The following is a 19171-nucleotide window of genomic DNA, read 5'->3' as shown; positions in this document are numbered from 1 at the left end:
TAATGTGTCACACATTAGGACAGGCAGTAGTTAATAAGGGAGCCCACAAGGTTTCTGGGTAAGAGCAATACGATCTACTGGAGATGGCTCATGTAATGGTCAAAACAAACACACAGTATGGTTATTCTGAAGTTAATTTCCACTGTCTGGTTATTTATTTTTTATGAGACAATTCTCCACGTACCAGCCACTCTTTAGAACAAAGATGATGCATCTAATTAGAGTGATCTAATTCTGTCATCGTCATAGGTTTGATTGTATACTGCTCAAAGTAGATACCTTCTGATTCAATACGTTAGACACTGTAATGAAAATAAACACATTCTAAGGAAATGTTTGTTTTGTTGAATTCAAATTAAGAGCTAAATAATTTGCACTTTTAATATTTTATGCTGATTGTAGTCCTTGCATAATTTTTTAATAGCCCCTCAGTGAGACCCTGCAAGCGATTTCGCACTGGGGGATCAGATTAGCTCACTAAGCTAACTCACTTGAATAGTGCTACAGAATTTATTTCATGTGTTCTTTGGGCTTTCTAGCATGACTCACATTTAACAAATAAATGGATGCAGGTTATATGTATCTAGGAGGGAGATCAGGGATTTCAATGAACTTTTATTGAAATATTTTTGGGTTTGGTTATTTTAAGAGAGCCAGGAGCCATTCACATACAGTATTTATACATTAATTCAGCTATAGTTTTCCTAATGAAGGCAACCATACATTCAAGGGTGTTACTGTGTTTTCAATATAAACAGGACAGATCCATTAAGTGACAAATCCGTCCTCCCACATAATCCTGTATCACTGTGTATACCTATGTACAGTATAGTCAGTAGGTCAACAGGTTAGATGAGAACCAAATTTTCCCAACAAGTTTATTCATATTGTTAAAAGCAAAATTCTGGAAAATATTTGGTGGGACAAACACCATTGTTTTGAATATTGGGTGGGATGTGCCTCCCCCCCCCCCAATGTCCTACCTAATTTAGGTGAGTTTAGGTGAGTTCTTTGCAGTTTATATATAGACAGTATAAAGGCATTGAAAGAAATATAGAAATTACTGTAGTACATTAAGGATAGCTAATGTAAGCAAAGCTTCTCTGAGCATGACTGAAAATACATTTACAGTCTCAGTAAGAAAAATATACTCTTATTACATTGACAAGTATATTTACATTTATTTATTTAACAAACACATTTGTCCAAAGCAACATTTAAGCCAGCAGATAATACATTACATACATGGCTGCCAATGAGTGGACAGGCATTAGAGCAGCTAGGCTGACCTTTCAGTGAAGGCCCTGGTAGAAGTACAACACTGTGAGCATTCAGGGAGCACAAGAGAGCAGTTAAGGGACTATAGAGTGGCCTAATAGAGCTGTTCCTGAAAAGGATGGATTTTGAGGTAGTAGGACAAAATAACAAAACACTTGTTGGTTTATTCTTGAGTGCTGAAATGCTGTAAATGGTCAGGTAATTATGATTCATTTTTATAGGGGGGGAAATGGGAATAGGTATTTAAGAGTATGAAGTATGGCAATTATGTGGGACATTATTGTTTTTAAATAATTAATAAGTAAATACACTCGGTACACCCAACTTGTACTGGGTAGGGCCCATTTTTGCCTCCAGAATTGCTTCAAGGGTTGACAAATTTACCTGCTCAGAGATTCCATTCTGCAGTTAGTTATTTTTACACTTGAGGCCTTCCTGTTAGCTTTAGCAAAGCTGGTCATTCTCCTCTGACCTATCTCATCGTCAAGGTGTTTTTGTCCACAGAACTTCCATTTGTTAGATTGTTCTTATTTATTGCACCATTCTCTATAAAGACCAGACACTGCAGTGTGTGAAAATCTCAGGAGGGTGGCTGTTTCTGAGATTCGGTGTCTTAGCTTAGCTAAACAGTCAGTAAACCTTCTGACCATGTCTGCATGCTTTATGTTTTCAATTCCAGGCACATGGTTGTCTTTTTGGAGGACTAGTCTGTTTGTAGTACAGTAAAATCCCGTTATAGTGGACTCGCTTATAACGGAATATCGTTTATAACGGATGAGGTCCGCTGGTCCTGGCCGTACGCCTTTAGAGAACATGCAGAAAAAACATCGGATATAGTGAACTTGCATATAATGGAATTTCGCTTATAACGGACAAGCAATATGGTCCCCAGGCCGCTTTTAGCTGTAGTTTTGTTCGGCTATAACGCACATACAGGCTCCGCCTACAAGGTGTGTGGCGTGCCGGTGATACCCAGCGCAGATACGTAGTCGGGATTATTAATAGTCACACATCTGGTCAGGTAAAGTTGGATTACTACATGTACAATATAATAATGTATACCACAAATGTGTCTGCTGGGGTGTGGCATGAGTAAATGGTGTCCTGTAGTTGTGTTCTGGGCATACATCAACTTTGGATATAACGGACTTTGGATATAACGGACTGTTTTGTCAGGTCCCTTGAAGTCTGTTATAACTGGATTTTACTATAGTAAGTAATTGTGCCTTAATAAGCTGGACACTAAGTATATATTCTTAACAAAGAACATAAAGTTTAGATGAATGTTTATACAGATGTTTTGTGAGTCTTTGCAGTTGTTGAGGTAGGTTCTGTGATGCCCAGTTTTTCCTGTTTATACTATATTTTAATAGAGCAGCACAGACTAAAGTAATAGAGCAGCACCCTTACTGCTACTTAGGTCCTCATGTCAGTAGTAGTTAGGGGCATAGGGCAGCGTATTTTCATGTAACCCCCAATATTTCATTTGGCTTCATTTGTCCCCCTGTAAATATGCCTTTGCGTTTCATTTACCAGAATAAATAATAATTCTTGTGTCTCAAATATATTTTAAATTAAAGAGAGTATCAGTCTGTATCAGTATTGTACTGGTCACATCAGCACTGCTTAATGTTTTTGAGTTTTCACTTGAATGCCAGTAAAAACAAACAAATGCTACAAAATGATATATTTTTTTAAATGCGGCATAACTCTATATGTACATGTTCTTGATTGTTATATTACATTATATATTATATAGAGAGATTATATTTACAAGAATTTTTGATTATCATGATTAATAAGAGGTTTGTTGTTATTGACTTTAACATAATGTTGAGCTATTTATTGTCCTTTTTTTAGCAGTAAAATTTAACCTCGTAATGTCAAACCAGCTTGACAATCATATATATGCAGTTTTAAAGAATGGAATATTTTGTCAGATGTTATCAAGTTGTGTTCCCCCAATATTTCCTACGCCTTTCAGTAGCGTGTCCTAAATATTGGCATACCTGTTCAGTTGTGGACAGAATGACAGAAAGTACTTGACTGCTTTTGTATTACTTTAGCAGTTTCATAGACATCATAGAACAATATTAGCTGACAGAATAAGTTCTGCACCCTGTTGTACAAGTTTCTGTTTTCTTTGATTAATTATACGTCCCTACCTAGTGTTTGTTCAGAGTGAGAGCTGCATTCTCAGCTGAACCTCTTCAGAGACACTCTACTGTCACCGTCACTGAATGAACTATTGGGACACCCCAGCACCAGGATCACTTCTTAAATTCTAAAAGCAAGAAGCAATGTTCAGATATATTAGACAGACAGTAGCATGATTGTTAGCAGAATGCCTTTTATTTTATACTATAGAAAGTGTTTTTGCTTGTTTTTCCTAGTGATCTTAACTATTTTGGTTGGTAGAGAGATTCAAAGGGAAAAAGGCAAGACTATACAGTGCTAATCTCACATAATTATGTATGTAACTCCAAAGTTTTTGCTGTATATTTTAAAACAGTCTTGAGAAGCTTGCATTCCCTGCTGAGGATTTAAAACGGTTTGCTTGCTCTTCATCTCCTTGTCTTATTATGCCCTTTGTTTCATCAGGCAGTGACACTACTAAGCTATCTCTAATGAGCAAGTACAAGGACAACATCATCGCCACGAGCCCCATTGATGCCAACCACCAGCAAAACACGCTTATTGCTCACAACACGTCAAGCAACCAGCGCAAACGTGTGACCAGCAAAACCCATGGTGAGTCGCCTGCCTCTGATCCTCTGTGAATGGAAACATTCAACCATTTTTCAATATTTTTCAACTGCTTAGACAGGGTCACAGGGGGTCCTGGAGCCTTTCCCAGGAATTATAGGGCATAAGGTAGGACTACACCCCCAAACCCTGGATGGGCTGCCTGTACATCACAGGATACATACACACTACACGTTTTTAAAGTCATCACTTAGCCTAGATGCATGTCTTTGGATAGTAGGAGGAAAGTAAAGTACCCAATGGTGACGCGCTCAAAATTATATTGTTTAAAAATACACAATACCATTCTGAAGGGAAATGTCAATAAACTGCTGTGCAAGATCTGGGCATTCTATGGCTTCATTGTTTGTGAACCCTAATGTAATTTCTTAAAATGTTACTTTTGCTATAAAAGCATTGTATATGGAAATTGATGCATGCGATAATATGCAGCAGGGTTGCCAACTCTCACGCATCTGGTGTGACACTCATTCTTTCAGACTCTCACGTTCATGAAGGAAATCTATATTATCCCATTATAAAACTAAAAATAGCTACATCAAAAGTTTTGGGGCAGTTTGCAAACCCTACAGACTATTTGCAAGGAAATTAAACTGTTACATACTTGTAAATGTGTGTGCAGACTTGTTTTGAATGAAAAATCTCATGCCAGCCAGCTGACGAAAAATGGCAACTCTGAGGCAATGAATGTGCAGATATAAATAGATAACGGTTAACCCATTAACAGTCGATCACTAGATTATAATTTAGATGACTCTCACTTTTTTGTCTTACCCATACAGGTTTGTGTGATACACTAGAACATGTTCTAACCTTGGATTTGATATTGTAACAAATCTAGACAGTAAAAAAAACAAAATGAAAAAACTTAAAAATATCCCAGTTCATTATAAACAAGGTTATGCATCATTCAGAACTGAATTGAGAATGTCGCTGAAATTACAACTCACATTTACAACTCACTTCACAAATTACAACAGTTTGTGAATTTGAACGAAATTTGAATTATGGTTCAAAACAGGTTGCACAATTGCAATTCGAGTTTGAATTTAAGAAAGTAGAGTTAAAATGGAAATTAGTTCAATTGCATTGATATATATATACAGTGGTGCCAGAAAGTGGTGAAACCTGTTTCTTTACTTTTGCTAGATACGATTTAAAACATGATCAGATTTTCAAGTAAGTCCTAAAACTAATGGGAACCCAGTTAAAAAAAGACACAAAATATTATTCTTGTTCCTTTATTTATTGAGTGAAATGATCCAATATACACATATATGTGTATGGATGAAGAATGTTAACCTTTGCTCTCAGTGACTGGTGTTACTCCCTTGTGCAGCAATAAGTTCAACTAGACATTTCCACTCCTGTGCATCATCTTGGAAGAATCTCAGCCCATTCCTCTTTACTGAACAGCTTCAACTCTGGGACATTGGTTGGCTTTCTTGCGTGAACTATTCACTTCAGGTCCCCAACACTTCTATTGGAAGTTTCTTCTGCTTTAAGCATTTTCAGGTAGAATAACTTGTGTGTTTAGGGTTGGTGCCTTGAGTTTTAATTCAGGGATGGATATCCTGACATTTTCCTTTAGAATTTTCTGGTGCAATTCAGAATTCATAGTTGCATCAATGATGGCAAGCCTTCCTAGACCAGAGATATCAAACCACGATACTGCCACTGCCAAGTTTCACACATGAGTTAAGGTTATGCTAATATTGACTTGCATTTGCAAAATATCTTTTTTTTGCGAATGAAAATTGTGTTCAGTGCGAGCAAATTTCTTTTTACGGGTGCAAATTGGAAAGTACACATACAAGTACATATGGCACTATTCTGACTCCATAGACTTATAACATATTTTGGATTGCACCAGAAGGGTTTTGTCTCATCTGATATGACTGGCATCCATACCTTGTTGCAGAAGAATTTGTCTGTATTTAGTGCTGGAGAGGGAGATTTGGGGAGAACTCGCCTGACGTTTCATAATATTGACACTGGTGAGGCGAAGCCTGTAAAGTTGCCACCCCGCCGTGTCCCTCTCCATTTGCAGGAGGAAGTATTTGGTCACTTAAAGCAGATGCTGGCTAACAACATCATTCAGCCCTCAAATAGCCCTTGGGCGGCGCTGGTGGATCTGGTACGTAAGCGAGATGGTGGCCTTCGGTTTTGCGTTGATTATCGCAAATTGAATGATGTCACCCGTAAAGATGCGTATCCCTTACCACGAATTGATAATGCGTTGGATAGTTTGAGTAAGGCGTGCTGGTTTTCTACGTTGGATTTAGCCAGTGGGTACTGGCAAGTTGAGTTGGATCCAAAAGATAAGGATAAGACCGCGTTTATCACTCGTCAGGGCCTTTTCGAATTTAACGTGTTGAGTTTTGGCCTGTGTAATAATCCGAGTACGTTTCAGCGTCTCATTGATTTAATGCTGGCGGACCTTCAATGGACTACTTGTTTGTTGTACTTAGATGATATAATAATATTTGGCCGTACGTTCCAAAAACATCTTGACCGTGTGGATGAGGTTTTGACTAAACTAATCTTAGACTAATCTTAAGGTTAAGCTGGCGGCTAAAGTGGAAGCTGTGCGCCAGTGGCCTGTGCCTAAAAATCAGACGAAGGTGAGGAGTTTTGTGAGCCTTGCCTCTTATTACAGGAGGTTTTTTCGGGGATTCGCTGAACTTGCTCGGCCTCTGCACCAGCTGACCGAGAAGGGCAGACGGTTTAAATGGACGGAAGCTTGTCAGACAGCATTTGAACAGCTCAAACTTAGTTTGATGTCTGCACCAGTCCTGTCTTACCCTGACCCAAAAAAAACCTTTAAATTAGATATGGACGCGAGTGATGCAGGTATTTAGGCCGTATTGTCCCAGGTAAAGGGGGGGCGGGAAGGTGTGATAGCATACGCTAGTAGGGCTTTGACTAAACAAGAAAGGAAATATGCAACAACCAAGAAGGAGTTGTTAAGCATGGTTACATTCATAAAATATTTTAAACACTACTTGTTGGGTAAGGAGTTTGTCTTACGGACAGATCCTAATTCATTAAGATGGTTGCATAATTTCCAAGGCTTAGAGGGGCAGATGGCTAGGTGGGTGGAGCAGCTAGCCAGCTTTCAGGTCGGGGGCACGCTAATGCGGATGCCCTCTCTAGATTGCCCGCTTTTCTGCCAGTAACCTCAGATTCACCACCAGTTACCCAAAAAAAGGGGGAGAGGTGATATGTGCTGTGTAAGAGGTGTGTCCGGAAGCCATGGAATGTCAGGAGGAGTGCGATGAGTTGGGGCAGGCTCAGCAAGGAGATGCGGAGCTGCAAAAGATTTTTGCTCTAAAAAAGCAGGGGAGGGCAGGTAGTCAGCCTCCAGATGAGCTGCGGAAATATGCACCTTTGTGGGATCAGTTGCAGGTGCAGGGTTCTAGGTTGGTACGATATCCACCTTTGAATTCTGATGCAGCAAATCAAGTTCAGGTTGTTATCCCCAAGTCTTTGGTGCCAGATATTTTGAGGCAGTTGCATAATGCTACTACTGGGGGTCATTTGGGAGTACAAAAGTTGCAAGCCAAGGTAAAAGATCGGTTTTATTGGTTGGGGTGGTTTGGGGATGTTAAGTGCTGGTGTCGGGAGTGTGTGGATTGTGGTTCCTGGAAAGTGGTTTGGAAACAGGGGTGTGCCCCACTGCAGTCTGTTGTGACCGCTAGGCTATATGAACGGGTAGCATTAGACATTTTAGGGCCGTTACCAGTAACCTCAGGGGTAAATAAGTATATTGTGGTCATTGGGGATTATTTCTCAAAATGGGACTGAGGCATTCCCTCTCCCTACTCAGGAAGCTTCAACTGTGGCCAAGGTCTTGGTGGAGCAGTGGGTCTGTCGTTTTGGGGCCCCTCGCTCTATTCTTACAGATTAGGGTCGAAATTTTGAATCAAATCTATTCAAAGAAGTGTGTCAATTGTTGAACATTGAAAAGACTAGGACATCAGCTTACCACCCCCTGTCAGATGGGATGATTGAGAGGTTTAACAGGATATTGTTGTCATTGTTGTCCCTCGTTGTAGAGGAAAACCAGTCCAGATCTTTTGTTACCTTATGTGATGATGGCTTATAGGAGTAGTATTTACTCCAGTACTGGGTTCACACCATATAAGGTTGTTTTTGGGCAAGGGATAGTGTTGCCAGTGGATGTTATGCTGAATCTGAATGGGGGGGGGGAAAGATTTTCCTCTGTAACTGAATATGTGGCTAGACTGTAGGACACATTGTCCACAGTGGTGGAAGCAGAAAAATGTCAGCAGTCAAGAGCTTCTGGTAAGCAGAAGGAAGCGTATGACTTCAGAGCGCGAGTCCAGTACTATTCAGAGGGGGAGTTGGTATGGGTCCGAGGGAAGGCTAGAAGAAGGGGTTTATGTCCAAAGTTACAGAGAAGGTTTAAGGGCCCATATAAGGTGGTGGAAAGGATAACAGAGGTGTTGTATCGAGTGGTACCAGTGGAAGGGGGGATTGAGGTGGTGGTGCATTTTAATCGACTTAAACCTTTTCTCTCTACTGTAACAGAGGCTACCAACCAGGAGTATAGAGAACGAGTGATGCCTGTTGGTACCTTGCCGGAGTTAAGGGGTACCCCCCCCCTGGTGGTGGCTATCTGCAAACACTGCCCTCAGAGGGTAAGGGTGACGAGATGGAGGTGGTGGTACCAGGGGCATAAGTGGGGGTAATGGCAGTGAATCGGCCAGAAGAGGCAAGTGCAATTGGACTAGGACAGCAGGGGGAAGGGGACCAGCCTGCCCGAACATGGCGGAGCTGAGCCCGTAAGGACTCTTCATAGTTGCACAGCGATAGGCCTGCTGCTATGTGTTGGGCTAAGGAACAAGAACGGAGCGAGGGGGCTCCAGTCCAGAAGACTCGTCTGGGATGTCAGAGGAGGCCACCAACATGGTCTAAGGACTATGAGATGATGTGACTCGAGGATGAGTCTGTTTTAAGAGTGGGGTCGGTCCAGACTGGAGAAAGGCAGCACACTACCGAAGAATTTGGGGAGGAAGAGTCCAAAATGAATTACAGATAAACAGAAGGAATTACACCTTAGTTTACGCTTCACCCCCCGATAAAACCTATTTTAAATATATTGAAACTAAATATGTTCACTTAACAAAAAACAGCATGAAATAAAATGATAAGGAAAGCATCCCCCATTTCCCAAAGTGGTTCCTCCTTAACCTTACCGGGAAAATCATACAAAAGAAACCCGCTAAATGGAAGGATTAGAGCTGATGGGATTCTCTTACAAGAAACCATGCCACAATTTCTTATTTAAAACGTGTTGAATTACATTGTTGGCCACTGGTATGACTGTTTTTATTATTTTATTCATTTTATTTAGGGTAAGTTACTATGTTTCGGAGATTTCGGAGCACTTCCCTAACCTCATTTTTCCCATTTGACATGTGTATTTTAGTATGTGGTTTTAGTGAACATGTGTTTTTCAGGAACTCTTTAGTTGCGTTGTAGCAGGACTGACTGTAGATCATCCTCCTGTAATTTTAGAAGAGCAATGTTTGCAAAATGCATTTAATGGAAATATATGGATGGAAGGGTGAACCTTATAATTCACATGAAGTGCATAATCTTTGGATTGTGAGAGATATTGTTATAGCTGTAGCAGTATGAAGGTTTTAGGAAACACAGCCCTGCACTAGGACTGTTTTGTAGTATGGGATTACATCTAAGCTAAACATCATTCCGAACTCATTTGGATTCATTTAGGCCTTTTTACTGTTAAATAATATGTTTCGATACATTTCCTTTGTATTTTTTGAAAATACGCTTGAAACATGATTGAATATCATTAGGAAGTGGATATCATTACCTTGACTACCATTTGAATTAGACGCCCTCTTTTCCCCGTAAAGGGAGCAGCGTTTTGAATATATGTTTTATATTTGACTTGTGCTTCAGGCTCGGTCTTCCTGAACCCAGACGGGGATTCAGGTACAGAGGCTGACAGTGAACCCCAACTGACATTCTACACCGACCCCAACCGAAGCCGGCGCCGCAGCCGAGGTACGAGAAATGGTAACGCCTACATCGCATGGGGTGCCGGGGGTAAGGATGCATTATCTATTAGACCATTTGCTGCAAATGAAAATGAAACCATGGGTTTAATGATGTGTGAAATTAATATTTTGTTGATAATGTTTATAGCAATTTAAATATTTTTAAATAATTGTTGAGGCTGTTTTGTCATGTTTTGAGATGTGGTGAAATTAAATTTGTAAGTTGTGTTTTTCTTTTTTAAAGAGTTGTTTAAAATTCTTATTTTTGCAACGATGATCAAATAAGCAGTGATGCCAGTGGTCATCATTATCTAGTTCCAGAATTACAGCTGTGTAAGCTTGCTGGGTGCCAAGAAAATACCTTTTAGATTAGATTAGATTGACTTTATTAATACCACAATGGGGAAATTCCTTAGAAACAGCAGCAATAATAAAAAAGGCAGTAAAAAAGACAGTATAACAGGATCCATAGGATCAGCAAAAATAACAATATAGACAATAAAAACAATAGAAAACAATTTCTAAAACTGTATAAATATATAAGTAAAAATATAAAGAAAAAAAAAACATATACATCCATCCATCCATCCATCCACCCACCCACCATCAGACTATACCCCCTGGTGAGCATTGTGGAGGGAACATGCCTAGCTCTTTAGATAAGCTCTCACATTCCAATTTTGCAGACTCTTGCTTGAGGATCCCCAGATGTTCCTAAGCAGACCGGGAGATATAATCCCTCCAGTATGTCCTGTGTGGTCTCTACCCAGTAGGATGTGCCTGAAATAGCTCCCTTGGAAGTCATTAAGGTGGCATCCTTATGACGCATCCAAACCACCTCAGCTGACACCTCTTGATCTAAAGGAGCAGCGGCTCTATTTTGAGGTCACTCCATATGTCAGAACTTCTCACCCTGTCACAGAGAGTCAACCGCACGACCCCATGTGGAAGCCTTGTTGGTGCTACCTTGTCCTTTTTGGTTATTGACTAGACCTTGGATAGCGGATAGTAACATGAACAAGAAGTCATGGTGCTTAATCTCCTTCACTAAGGGCAGACTCTTCACCTTCTTCTGAAAGGAGCAATCCACTCTTTTTGGAGGGAGAGAGTTCATTCATGTCCTTGCTTCACACTCTGCTGTTCAGGTGGTTCGGGACACCCTGCAAATATCAGGGATATTACTTTTTAATTTAATTTGATTTTATATTTTATTAAAATTTTTGCCCAAAGTTAGGATCAGACAGTGTCCCTGGAGCAGTTGGGGTTAAGGGCCTTGCTGAAGGGCCTGACGATGGAATCACTCTGCCAGCCACAGGACTGGTGACATTCTGATTGCACTATGCCAGCTTATAAGAGACACCCTTCCAGCCACAGCTGCCCCTTGATATCTTGTCCTTCACTGGAATCTATAACCCAAGCAAATCAGACTCAACTTTGTACTCATCAAGCAGGCTCATTCCAACCAAGATTGTCACTAGAAATGTACAAAAAGGAGGCTAAGTCTTTACTAGGACGTCTCATGGAAATGGCCAGCATTATTTAAACTAATTAGTGTGCATTTATCTTTTTTTTGGGGGGGGGGGGGGGGGTGCGGGGAAAAGATAATTTTAGTAAGGCTAAAGCCCCTGAACTCGTCTACCTTCATTCACAGATAATATAGCATACAGTAGCTCTAGTACTCATATTCCTGCACTACCTACCACAATTATTGTTGAGTCATGCCATCATATACCCTTTAGAAGTTTATGAATCACATGTAGCTTGTGATAGCATATTTCCACAGACCCTCACGTAAGTGCAAGGGGGAAATTTGGTCCAGTGTTCCACGGCCAGGCTGTAACCCGCCTTGAATCCTAGGTTCAGTATCAGGTGGAGTCTCCTCTCAGAATTCCCATTCTGGAAATGGCTTTCCTGGGGAGGTTGAAAAGTGTGAACACACCCCCTGGCCCTGCCTTTTTAAAAAATATGCACCACCACCCCTGTTTGTCAGTTAACTACAATACCTCAAGAACATCCAATTTACACTGGCAACCTTTCCACCTGCCCGGGTTACTTGGGTGACCTGACCACCAAGGCTTCCAAATGTTATCCATCTCATCACCTGGCTTTGGAATTGGAAAAGTCAGGTAAGAGCCAGCCCTGGGTGTTCTGGTGCCCTAGGCGAGATTCTTCTGAGCAACTACCAAATTAGTCTTCCAAAAATCATTGAACTTTCACTAAAAATGAAAAAAAAAAACACATAAAACTGATAATGACTTTATTTACAATATTTACAAATACCACTGGTGAAAGATGAAATGATAAACTGTCACTGGGTGGCAATGAAACGGTTCTTTGCTCCTCCATGCAATCCAATGAATACTGTGAGGCAACACCGCCAACCACATATGAAACCTGTCAGTCATGAGCATTAATGTTATTGGTAGTTCATCCTGTCTTGTTGAGATGTCTCCAAAACACCATGCAGGGAAGCCTAGCTTCCACGTAGGTCTAAAATATCTGACTACAAGTCTATTTGTCCAATGAATGTTGCCTATGCAAAAACTATGTATGAACCTCTCATAGACCCCCAGTGAAGCACGGCATCTGGGTGGGCTCCAAAAACATCTCATCGAAGCAGATTGACCAATATGACCGATAAGATTTTGTATGTTCTGCATTTAGATAAAGCCTACATGAATCTTCCATAGACTTCCAGTGAAGCACAGCGTTAATGGGCGTCTATTTATCCTGGCTTCAAAGGGGAAAATAGTGTTTGTGATGTTGAAAGCAGTTCATGTGAAACGATTAGCACTGTGGTTCAATTAATTATGGAGGGCTAAGAGTGCCAAAATTAAATAAATAAATACACCAATAATTAATTAATTAAATGTGCCATGAATTGTTTAAAATGGGAAATATAAAGATAAATTATTACTTAAATGTGTCATGAATTATTTAAAATGGGAAATAAAAATATCGTTAATTAAATGTGCCATGAATTATTATCTACCATTAGAAATAAAATCATTATTAATTAATTACATGTGTCATTTACAATTATTTCACTATTTATTTAATTTTGGCACTTTTGGCACTTTCACCACATCATGAATTAATTTTATCTGTCAGTGTGAACCATCAAAGTCAGTAGGCGGGACAAACAATGATCTATCTGGATCTTGTGCAGCCGATTGTTTTGGTCTGAAGCTGTGTCATTTCCAACATGGCGCTACCAATCATGGACCAGGCCCAATACTGCGCATGTATTCACATTTTGCGGCAGACCGTGATTCAGGGCATGAATGTCGTGTATCATCATTCATTGGTCACGTATTGTGAGATGGGTCATTGATGTTTATATTTATAGTTCAGCCGTCACTTTATTGTGGTATTTAAGCCATATTGCTTTGCAGATTGTAATATTTGCATCTGTGTGCGCGTTGCTTTTAGTGCCGGTGTTCTGACAAAACATCCTACCTATCGAGACGTGCTATCGAGCCTTTCTGCGCGTGTGCAGTTCCACTGTCTTGGGATTAGGGTTAGGTTTTAGGGGTTAGGGTTAGGGTTAAGGTAAGAGTTTTAGGGGGTTTTGGGGGGTTAGGGTTAGGGTTAGGGCTATCGATTAGCACTACGGTAGGATGTTTTGATAAAGTAGGACGTTTTGTCAGAACACTGGACAGTAATCTTACACTTTCCCAATTGGTATTGCTGAATAGATGCCTTTTCTTTAGAAATCGTAATAAAATTGGGGTGTATATCAATCTTGTGCACCCATATTGCTTATCAAGGGGCTGTGATATATGTACAGCATTTTCTAAAAAAAAAAAAAGTCACTCCAAAATAATAGTTAAGAACTTTTATTTGCAGAACATAAGCAATGTTTATGTTGTGCGGTTTGGCCCAAGATAAAACAATCGGTCGTCTGTCAGAAACAAATATAATTTGCTTCATTTAGCACCACAAGACACAGCTGCCATAACTGACAGGAGTGTGTGGTAATTACACTGATACAATAAAGAAAAGAAATGACTAAGGAGCAAAAAGCAGGCTTAGTTTAAGTAACTTCACAGCACATCGAACTGGGAGTAGTACATAATGGTAACATTAAAGTAATGTCACCTTTGACTAAAATTGATGGCCATACCCTGTATTTTACGTCGCTCCTTCTGAAGCACATTAGGTATTAAAGGCCTATGCGAAATAAAATCTTTTAAAGTCGAAGGACTCCATCATTATCCGGTTAATTCTCTTTCCTCTCGCTGTCGACATTATCATAAAAAATCAACAGACGATGAAATGTGACGCGATACCATTAAAATAGCACGCCTTCTTCCAGAAGTCGCAAGCGTGCGCATGCGTAGTAGCGGAAGTTACATTTTCGGTAGTGACACCACCCCTACCTATATCGCTCAATTAAGGCCGTTGCGAAATTCCTCTTCTTCTTGATTATTATAGGTAGCAATGTAAAAACAAATACTGCCATCTATTGTCTCGGAGTATGTTGACGGGTCCCATACCGATCCATTATCTGGGATCTACAGTATTTGTTTTGACTTGCTGTACAGGGTAACCAATCAGATGTTACTCTCGGTTGACGACCCGCAGTGACCCGCCTACTGACTTTGATGGGTCACACTGACAGATAAAATTAATTCATCATGTGGTGAAAGTGCCAAAAGTGCCAAAATTAAATAAATAGTGAAATAATTGTAAATGACACATGTAATTAATTAATAATGATTTTATTTCTAATGGTAGATATAATTCATGGCACATTTAATTAACGATATTTTTATTTCCCATTTTAAATAATTCATGACACATTTAAGTAATAATTTATCTTTATATTTCCCATTTTAAACAATTCATGACACATTTAATTTATTAATTATTGGTGTATTTATTTATTTAATTTTGGCACTCTTAGCCCTCCATAATTAATAAGATAGATAATATTTTTAATTTAAAAATAAAATGAATTTACATTGACACATTGACAAATTCAATTCTTTTTGGGAGTTTTATGAGGGAAGCTGTGCTTTCAGTGTAGTCTTACAGCAATTGTTTGTGCTCAGCAGTAGTGTCTGCGGTAGACTTTGCTTTCAGTCTTTCTGTATGCCAACACTTGCTTTGGTTTTCGTGGAAGTAGCTGTTTCAGCTGCCTTCAGCTATCTCACATTCTTTTACACTCAAATGACAGTGAGAGACAGATTAAATCAGTTCCCCGGGAGAAGTGATTTTCACCCAATGTATTTACAACTGGAGTGGTTTTACTGCACTTCAGTGATATTCAAAGGATTCAAGGATTCAAAAGGTCTATTGTCATTGGTACTAGTACAGGTACTGAGTACAATGAGACACTTACTCGTGCGTTTCCTGCAGATAGACACAGGGTAACAAGCCATAAGACAAATAAATAAATAAACAAAATAAATATAACTATACATATGAATATGCAAACAGAAATATGGGCGTGAAGATATGGATGTGCGTGGAAGACTAAACATGGTATGTACAATATACACTCACCTAAAGGATTATTAGGAACACTTGTTCAATTTCTCATTAATGCAATTATCTAATCAACCAATCACATGGCAGTTGCTCCAATGCATTTAGGGGTGTGGTCCTGGTCAAGACAATCTCCTGAACTCCAAACTGAATGTCAGAATGGGAAAGAAAGGTGATTTGAGCAATTTTGAGCGTGGCATGGTTGTTGGTGCCAGACGGGCCGGTCTGAGTATTTCACAATCTGCTCAGTTACTGGGATTTTCACGCGCAACCATTTCTAGGGTTTACAAAGAATGGTGTGCAAAGGGAAAAACATCCAGTATGCGGCAGTCCTGTGGGCGAAAATGCCTTGTTGATGCTAGAGGTCAGAGGAGAATGGGCCGACTGATTCAAGCTGATAGAAGAGCAACTTTGACTGAAATAACCACTCGTTACAACCGAGGTATGCAGCAAAGCATTTGTGAAGCCACAACACGCACAACCTTGAGGCGGATGGGCTACAACAGCAGAAGACCCCACCGGGTACCACTCATCTCCACTACGAATAGGAAAAAGAGGCTACAATTTGCACAAGCTCACCAAAAATGGACAGTTGAAGACTGGAAAAATGTTGCCTGGTCTGATGAGTCTCGATTTCTGTTGAGACATTCAAATGGTAGAGTCAGAATTTGGCGTAAACAGAATGAGAACATGGATCCATCATGCCTTGTTACCACTGTGCAGGCTGGTGGTGGTGGTGTAATGGTGTGGGGGATGTTTTCTTGGCACACTTTAGGCCCCTTAGTGCCAATTGGGCATCGTTTAAATGCCACGGCCTACCTGAGCATTGTTTCTGACCATGTCCATCCCTTTATGACCACCATGTACCCATCCTCTGATGGCTACTTCCAGCAGGATAATGCACCATGTCACAAAGCTCGAATCATTTCAAATTGGTTTCTTGAACATGACAATTAGTTCACTGTACTAAAATGGCCCCCACAGTCACCAGATCTCAACCCAATAGAGCATCTTTGGGATGTGGTGGAACGGGAGCTTCGTGCCCTGAATGTGCATCCCACAAATCTCCATCAACTGCAAGATGCTATCCTATCAATATGGGCCAACATTTCTAAAGAATGCTTTCAGCACCTTGTTGAATCAATGCCACGTAGAATTAAGGCAGTTCTGAAGGCGAAAGGGGGTCAAACACCGTATTAGTATGGTGTTCCTAATAATCCTTTAGGTGAGTGTACATGCATCGCAGCAAACAATAATGTAAATCAGTGTTAAGCCAGAAATGCTAGGGGTTTGGGGTTGTAATGGGATCAGTATAAGAACAGTGGCAGTCTTATGGCAGTGAGGAAGGAATTCTTCCAGAGGTAGGAGGTGTGTATCCGCATTGAGTTCAGCCACTTGCCAGATGGGAGGAGGGTGAAAAGTGGCAGTGCAGGGGGGTTGGATTCCCCCATATAGCAGCTTGCTTTCCTTAGGCAGCATGTGGTGAAGATGTTATGGATCTCCTGGAGGTATCTGTCTGTGGTACTCTGCGCAGTTTTGACTGTCCTGCCCAGTGCTTCAAGATCTTGAGCAGAGTAGCTGCATTACCAGGATGTAAAACACCCTGTGAGGATGGACTCCACAGTATACCTGTAGAAGTTAGTCAGGGCTCAGTCTTCTGAGGGAATACAGGCGCTTATACGCCTTCTTGATCACTACTGCAGCATGTTGATATCACTTAAGATCCTCAGCGAGAGTGACATCAAGGAACTTAAAACTGCTGTCCTGCACCACAGTGCCCCTTCCAGTGTGGATGGGGCTTTGGACTGCCACCTGCCTCCCGAAGTCCATGATCAGCCCCTTCATTTTGCTGATGTTGAGGGTGAGGTTGTTGTCCTGGCATCACTCTCCCAGGAGTGTGACAGGCTCCCTGTAGGATGATTCGCCATCGTTGCTGATCAGCTTGACGATGGTGGTTTCGTCAACAGAATTCAGGATGCAGTTGGAGCTGTGCTTGGCCATGCAGTTGTACATGAGTACAGCAGGACACACTGCGCTGTTGATGGTGATGCATGTGCTGGGGTCTGCCAGTGAAGAAGTCCAGGATCCAGCTGTAGAGTGAGGAGCTAAGCCCCAAATCAAGCTGGGATGAAATGACACTGTTGAAGACTGAGTTTCCACGGAGTGCAGTCTGACATAGCAGTTTTATTTTCCAGCTGAGACAGAGTGGTGTGGAGAGCGACGGGGATGGCATCTTCAGTGGACCTGTTGCAGCAAACTCTAGTGGGTCTAAGACCAGGCGTGGGCAGTCTTATTTAGAAAGGGCTACTGTGTATGCGAGTTTTCACTGCAACTCCCTAATTACATTCTAATTAGATTACTAATTAGAGGACTGATTTGGTGAAGAGTCCTTACACCTGGGTTTGAACAGCTGACCTAAAGGTTATCCCAAAAACCTGCATAACACCGGCCCTTTACAGATAAGTTAACCCACCCCTGGTCTAGACTGTCTGGTATCATGTCCTTTTTTTATATATATTAACTCCTTTATTGAGAAAGCACATATTATATTACAGTAACATAGCTGTTGACATTGCCTTTGCTTTCAACATTTTAACCTTCATACTAGAAAGATAGAATAAGAAAAAACACACTGAAACTTGGGTGGGGGTACCGGGGTTGCCAGGTTACAATCACATCATTGAGATGAGGGTTCAAATCAGTGCAACCAGACCTAACAGGCTTAACAAATTCCACTTAGTCCATAATTTGTAAAAGGTATCCCTCTGCACTTTGAGAGAGAAAAACAGTTTTTCCATTGTATAAATTTCTTGCAGCACATTTATTCAGTCTTCAGTTGTTGGTGGATCCGGTTTGAGGCCTCTCCTCGTGAGGACCTTTTTACTCACAGCCAATAAGATGTACAAAAGTTTTTTATCATTGAGGGTCAATTTATCCACCAGTATATTACACAAAAATATGGTTTCAAGGGTTAAAGGAAAAACATTCTGACATTCTGAACATGCTCATGGATTTGAGACCAATACTGATGAATGGCTTGGCAATCCTAGAGACTATGAAAATGATTGGCATCTCCCCATGTCCTTAATGTGTTCCAGCACCAGCCTCTCAAAGCACTTCATTGTGATGGGGGTGTGTGTCTCCGGGAAGTAATCATTGAGGATATCCACCTGGGCTGTCTTTGTGATGATGGTTGTGTTTCTAAAGCTCTTGGGGACAGTAGACTGTCTCAGAGAGTATTTAAAAATGTCAGTGAAGACAGCTGGAAGCTGGTCGCAGCAGGTTTTTAAAACTCATGCAAAGACTCTGTCAGTGCGAGCCACTTTGCGAGCGCTGAGTGAATTCCAAAGTTCTTCTCACGTTACTCACAGAGGCTATTGTGCAGCACTGTGGGAGTCACTCAGGAGGGTCACTGCTGACGAGTTCAAAGCGGCGTAAAAGGCATCCAGCTCATCCAGAAAGGAGGCTGATTCCACATATCTGAAGTTTGTAGTCCATAAGCATCTGGATTCCCTGTCCACATCTGTCATGGATTCTGTCTGCTGCTGAGCTGTAAGTCCATTTTGTGTGCATACTGCCGT

At 40.8% G+C, this 19171-nt stretch overlaps 1 protein-coding gene across 4 annotated transcripts in view; it reads left to right on the top strand.

Annotated features, from left to right (window-relative positions):
• The window catches only part of astn1 (astrotactin 1), a 119397-nt gene that overhangs the window by 30464 nt on the left and 69762 nt on the right, over positions 1–19171 (top strand). For 2 of the 4 annotated variants that reach the window (XM_023819082.2, XM_023819081.2), the window contains exons 4-5: positions 3880–4029; positions 10000–10104. In XM_023819082.2, the coding sequence (XP_023674850.1) occupies positions 3880–4029; positions 10000–10104 (255 nt within the window). Of the gene's footprint in view, positions 1–3879; positions 4030–9999; positions 10147–19171 lie in introns of all 4 variants that reach the window. The other 2 variants (XM_023819080.2, XM_023819079.2) reach the window with 1 other exon arrangement.

Source organism: Paramormyrops kingsleyae, chromosome 21, assembly GCF_048594095.1.
Source record: "Paramormyrops kingsleyae isolate MSU_618 chromosome 21, PKINGS_0.4, whole genome shotgun sequence".
NCBI classification, from domain to species: domain Eukaryota; kingdom Metazoa; phylum Chordata; class Actinopteri; order Osteoglossiformes; family Mormyridae; genus Paramormyrops; species Paramormyrops kingsleyae.
This window is presented reverse-complemented; position numbering and strand designations above follow the sequence as displayed.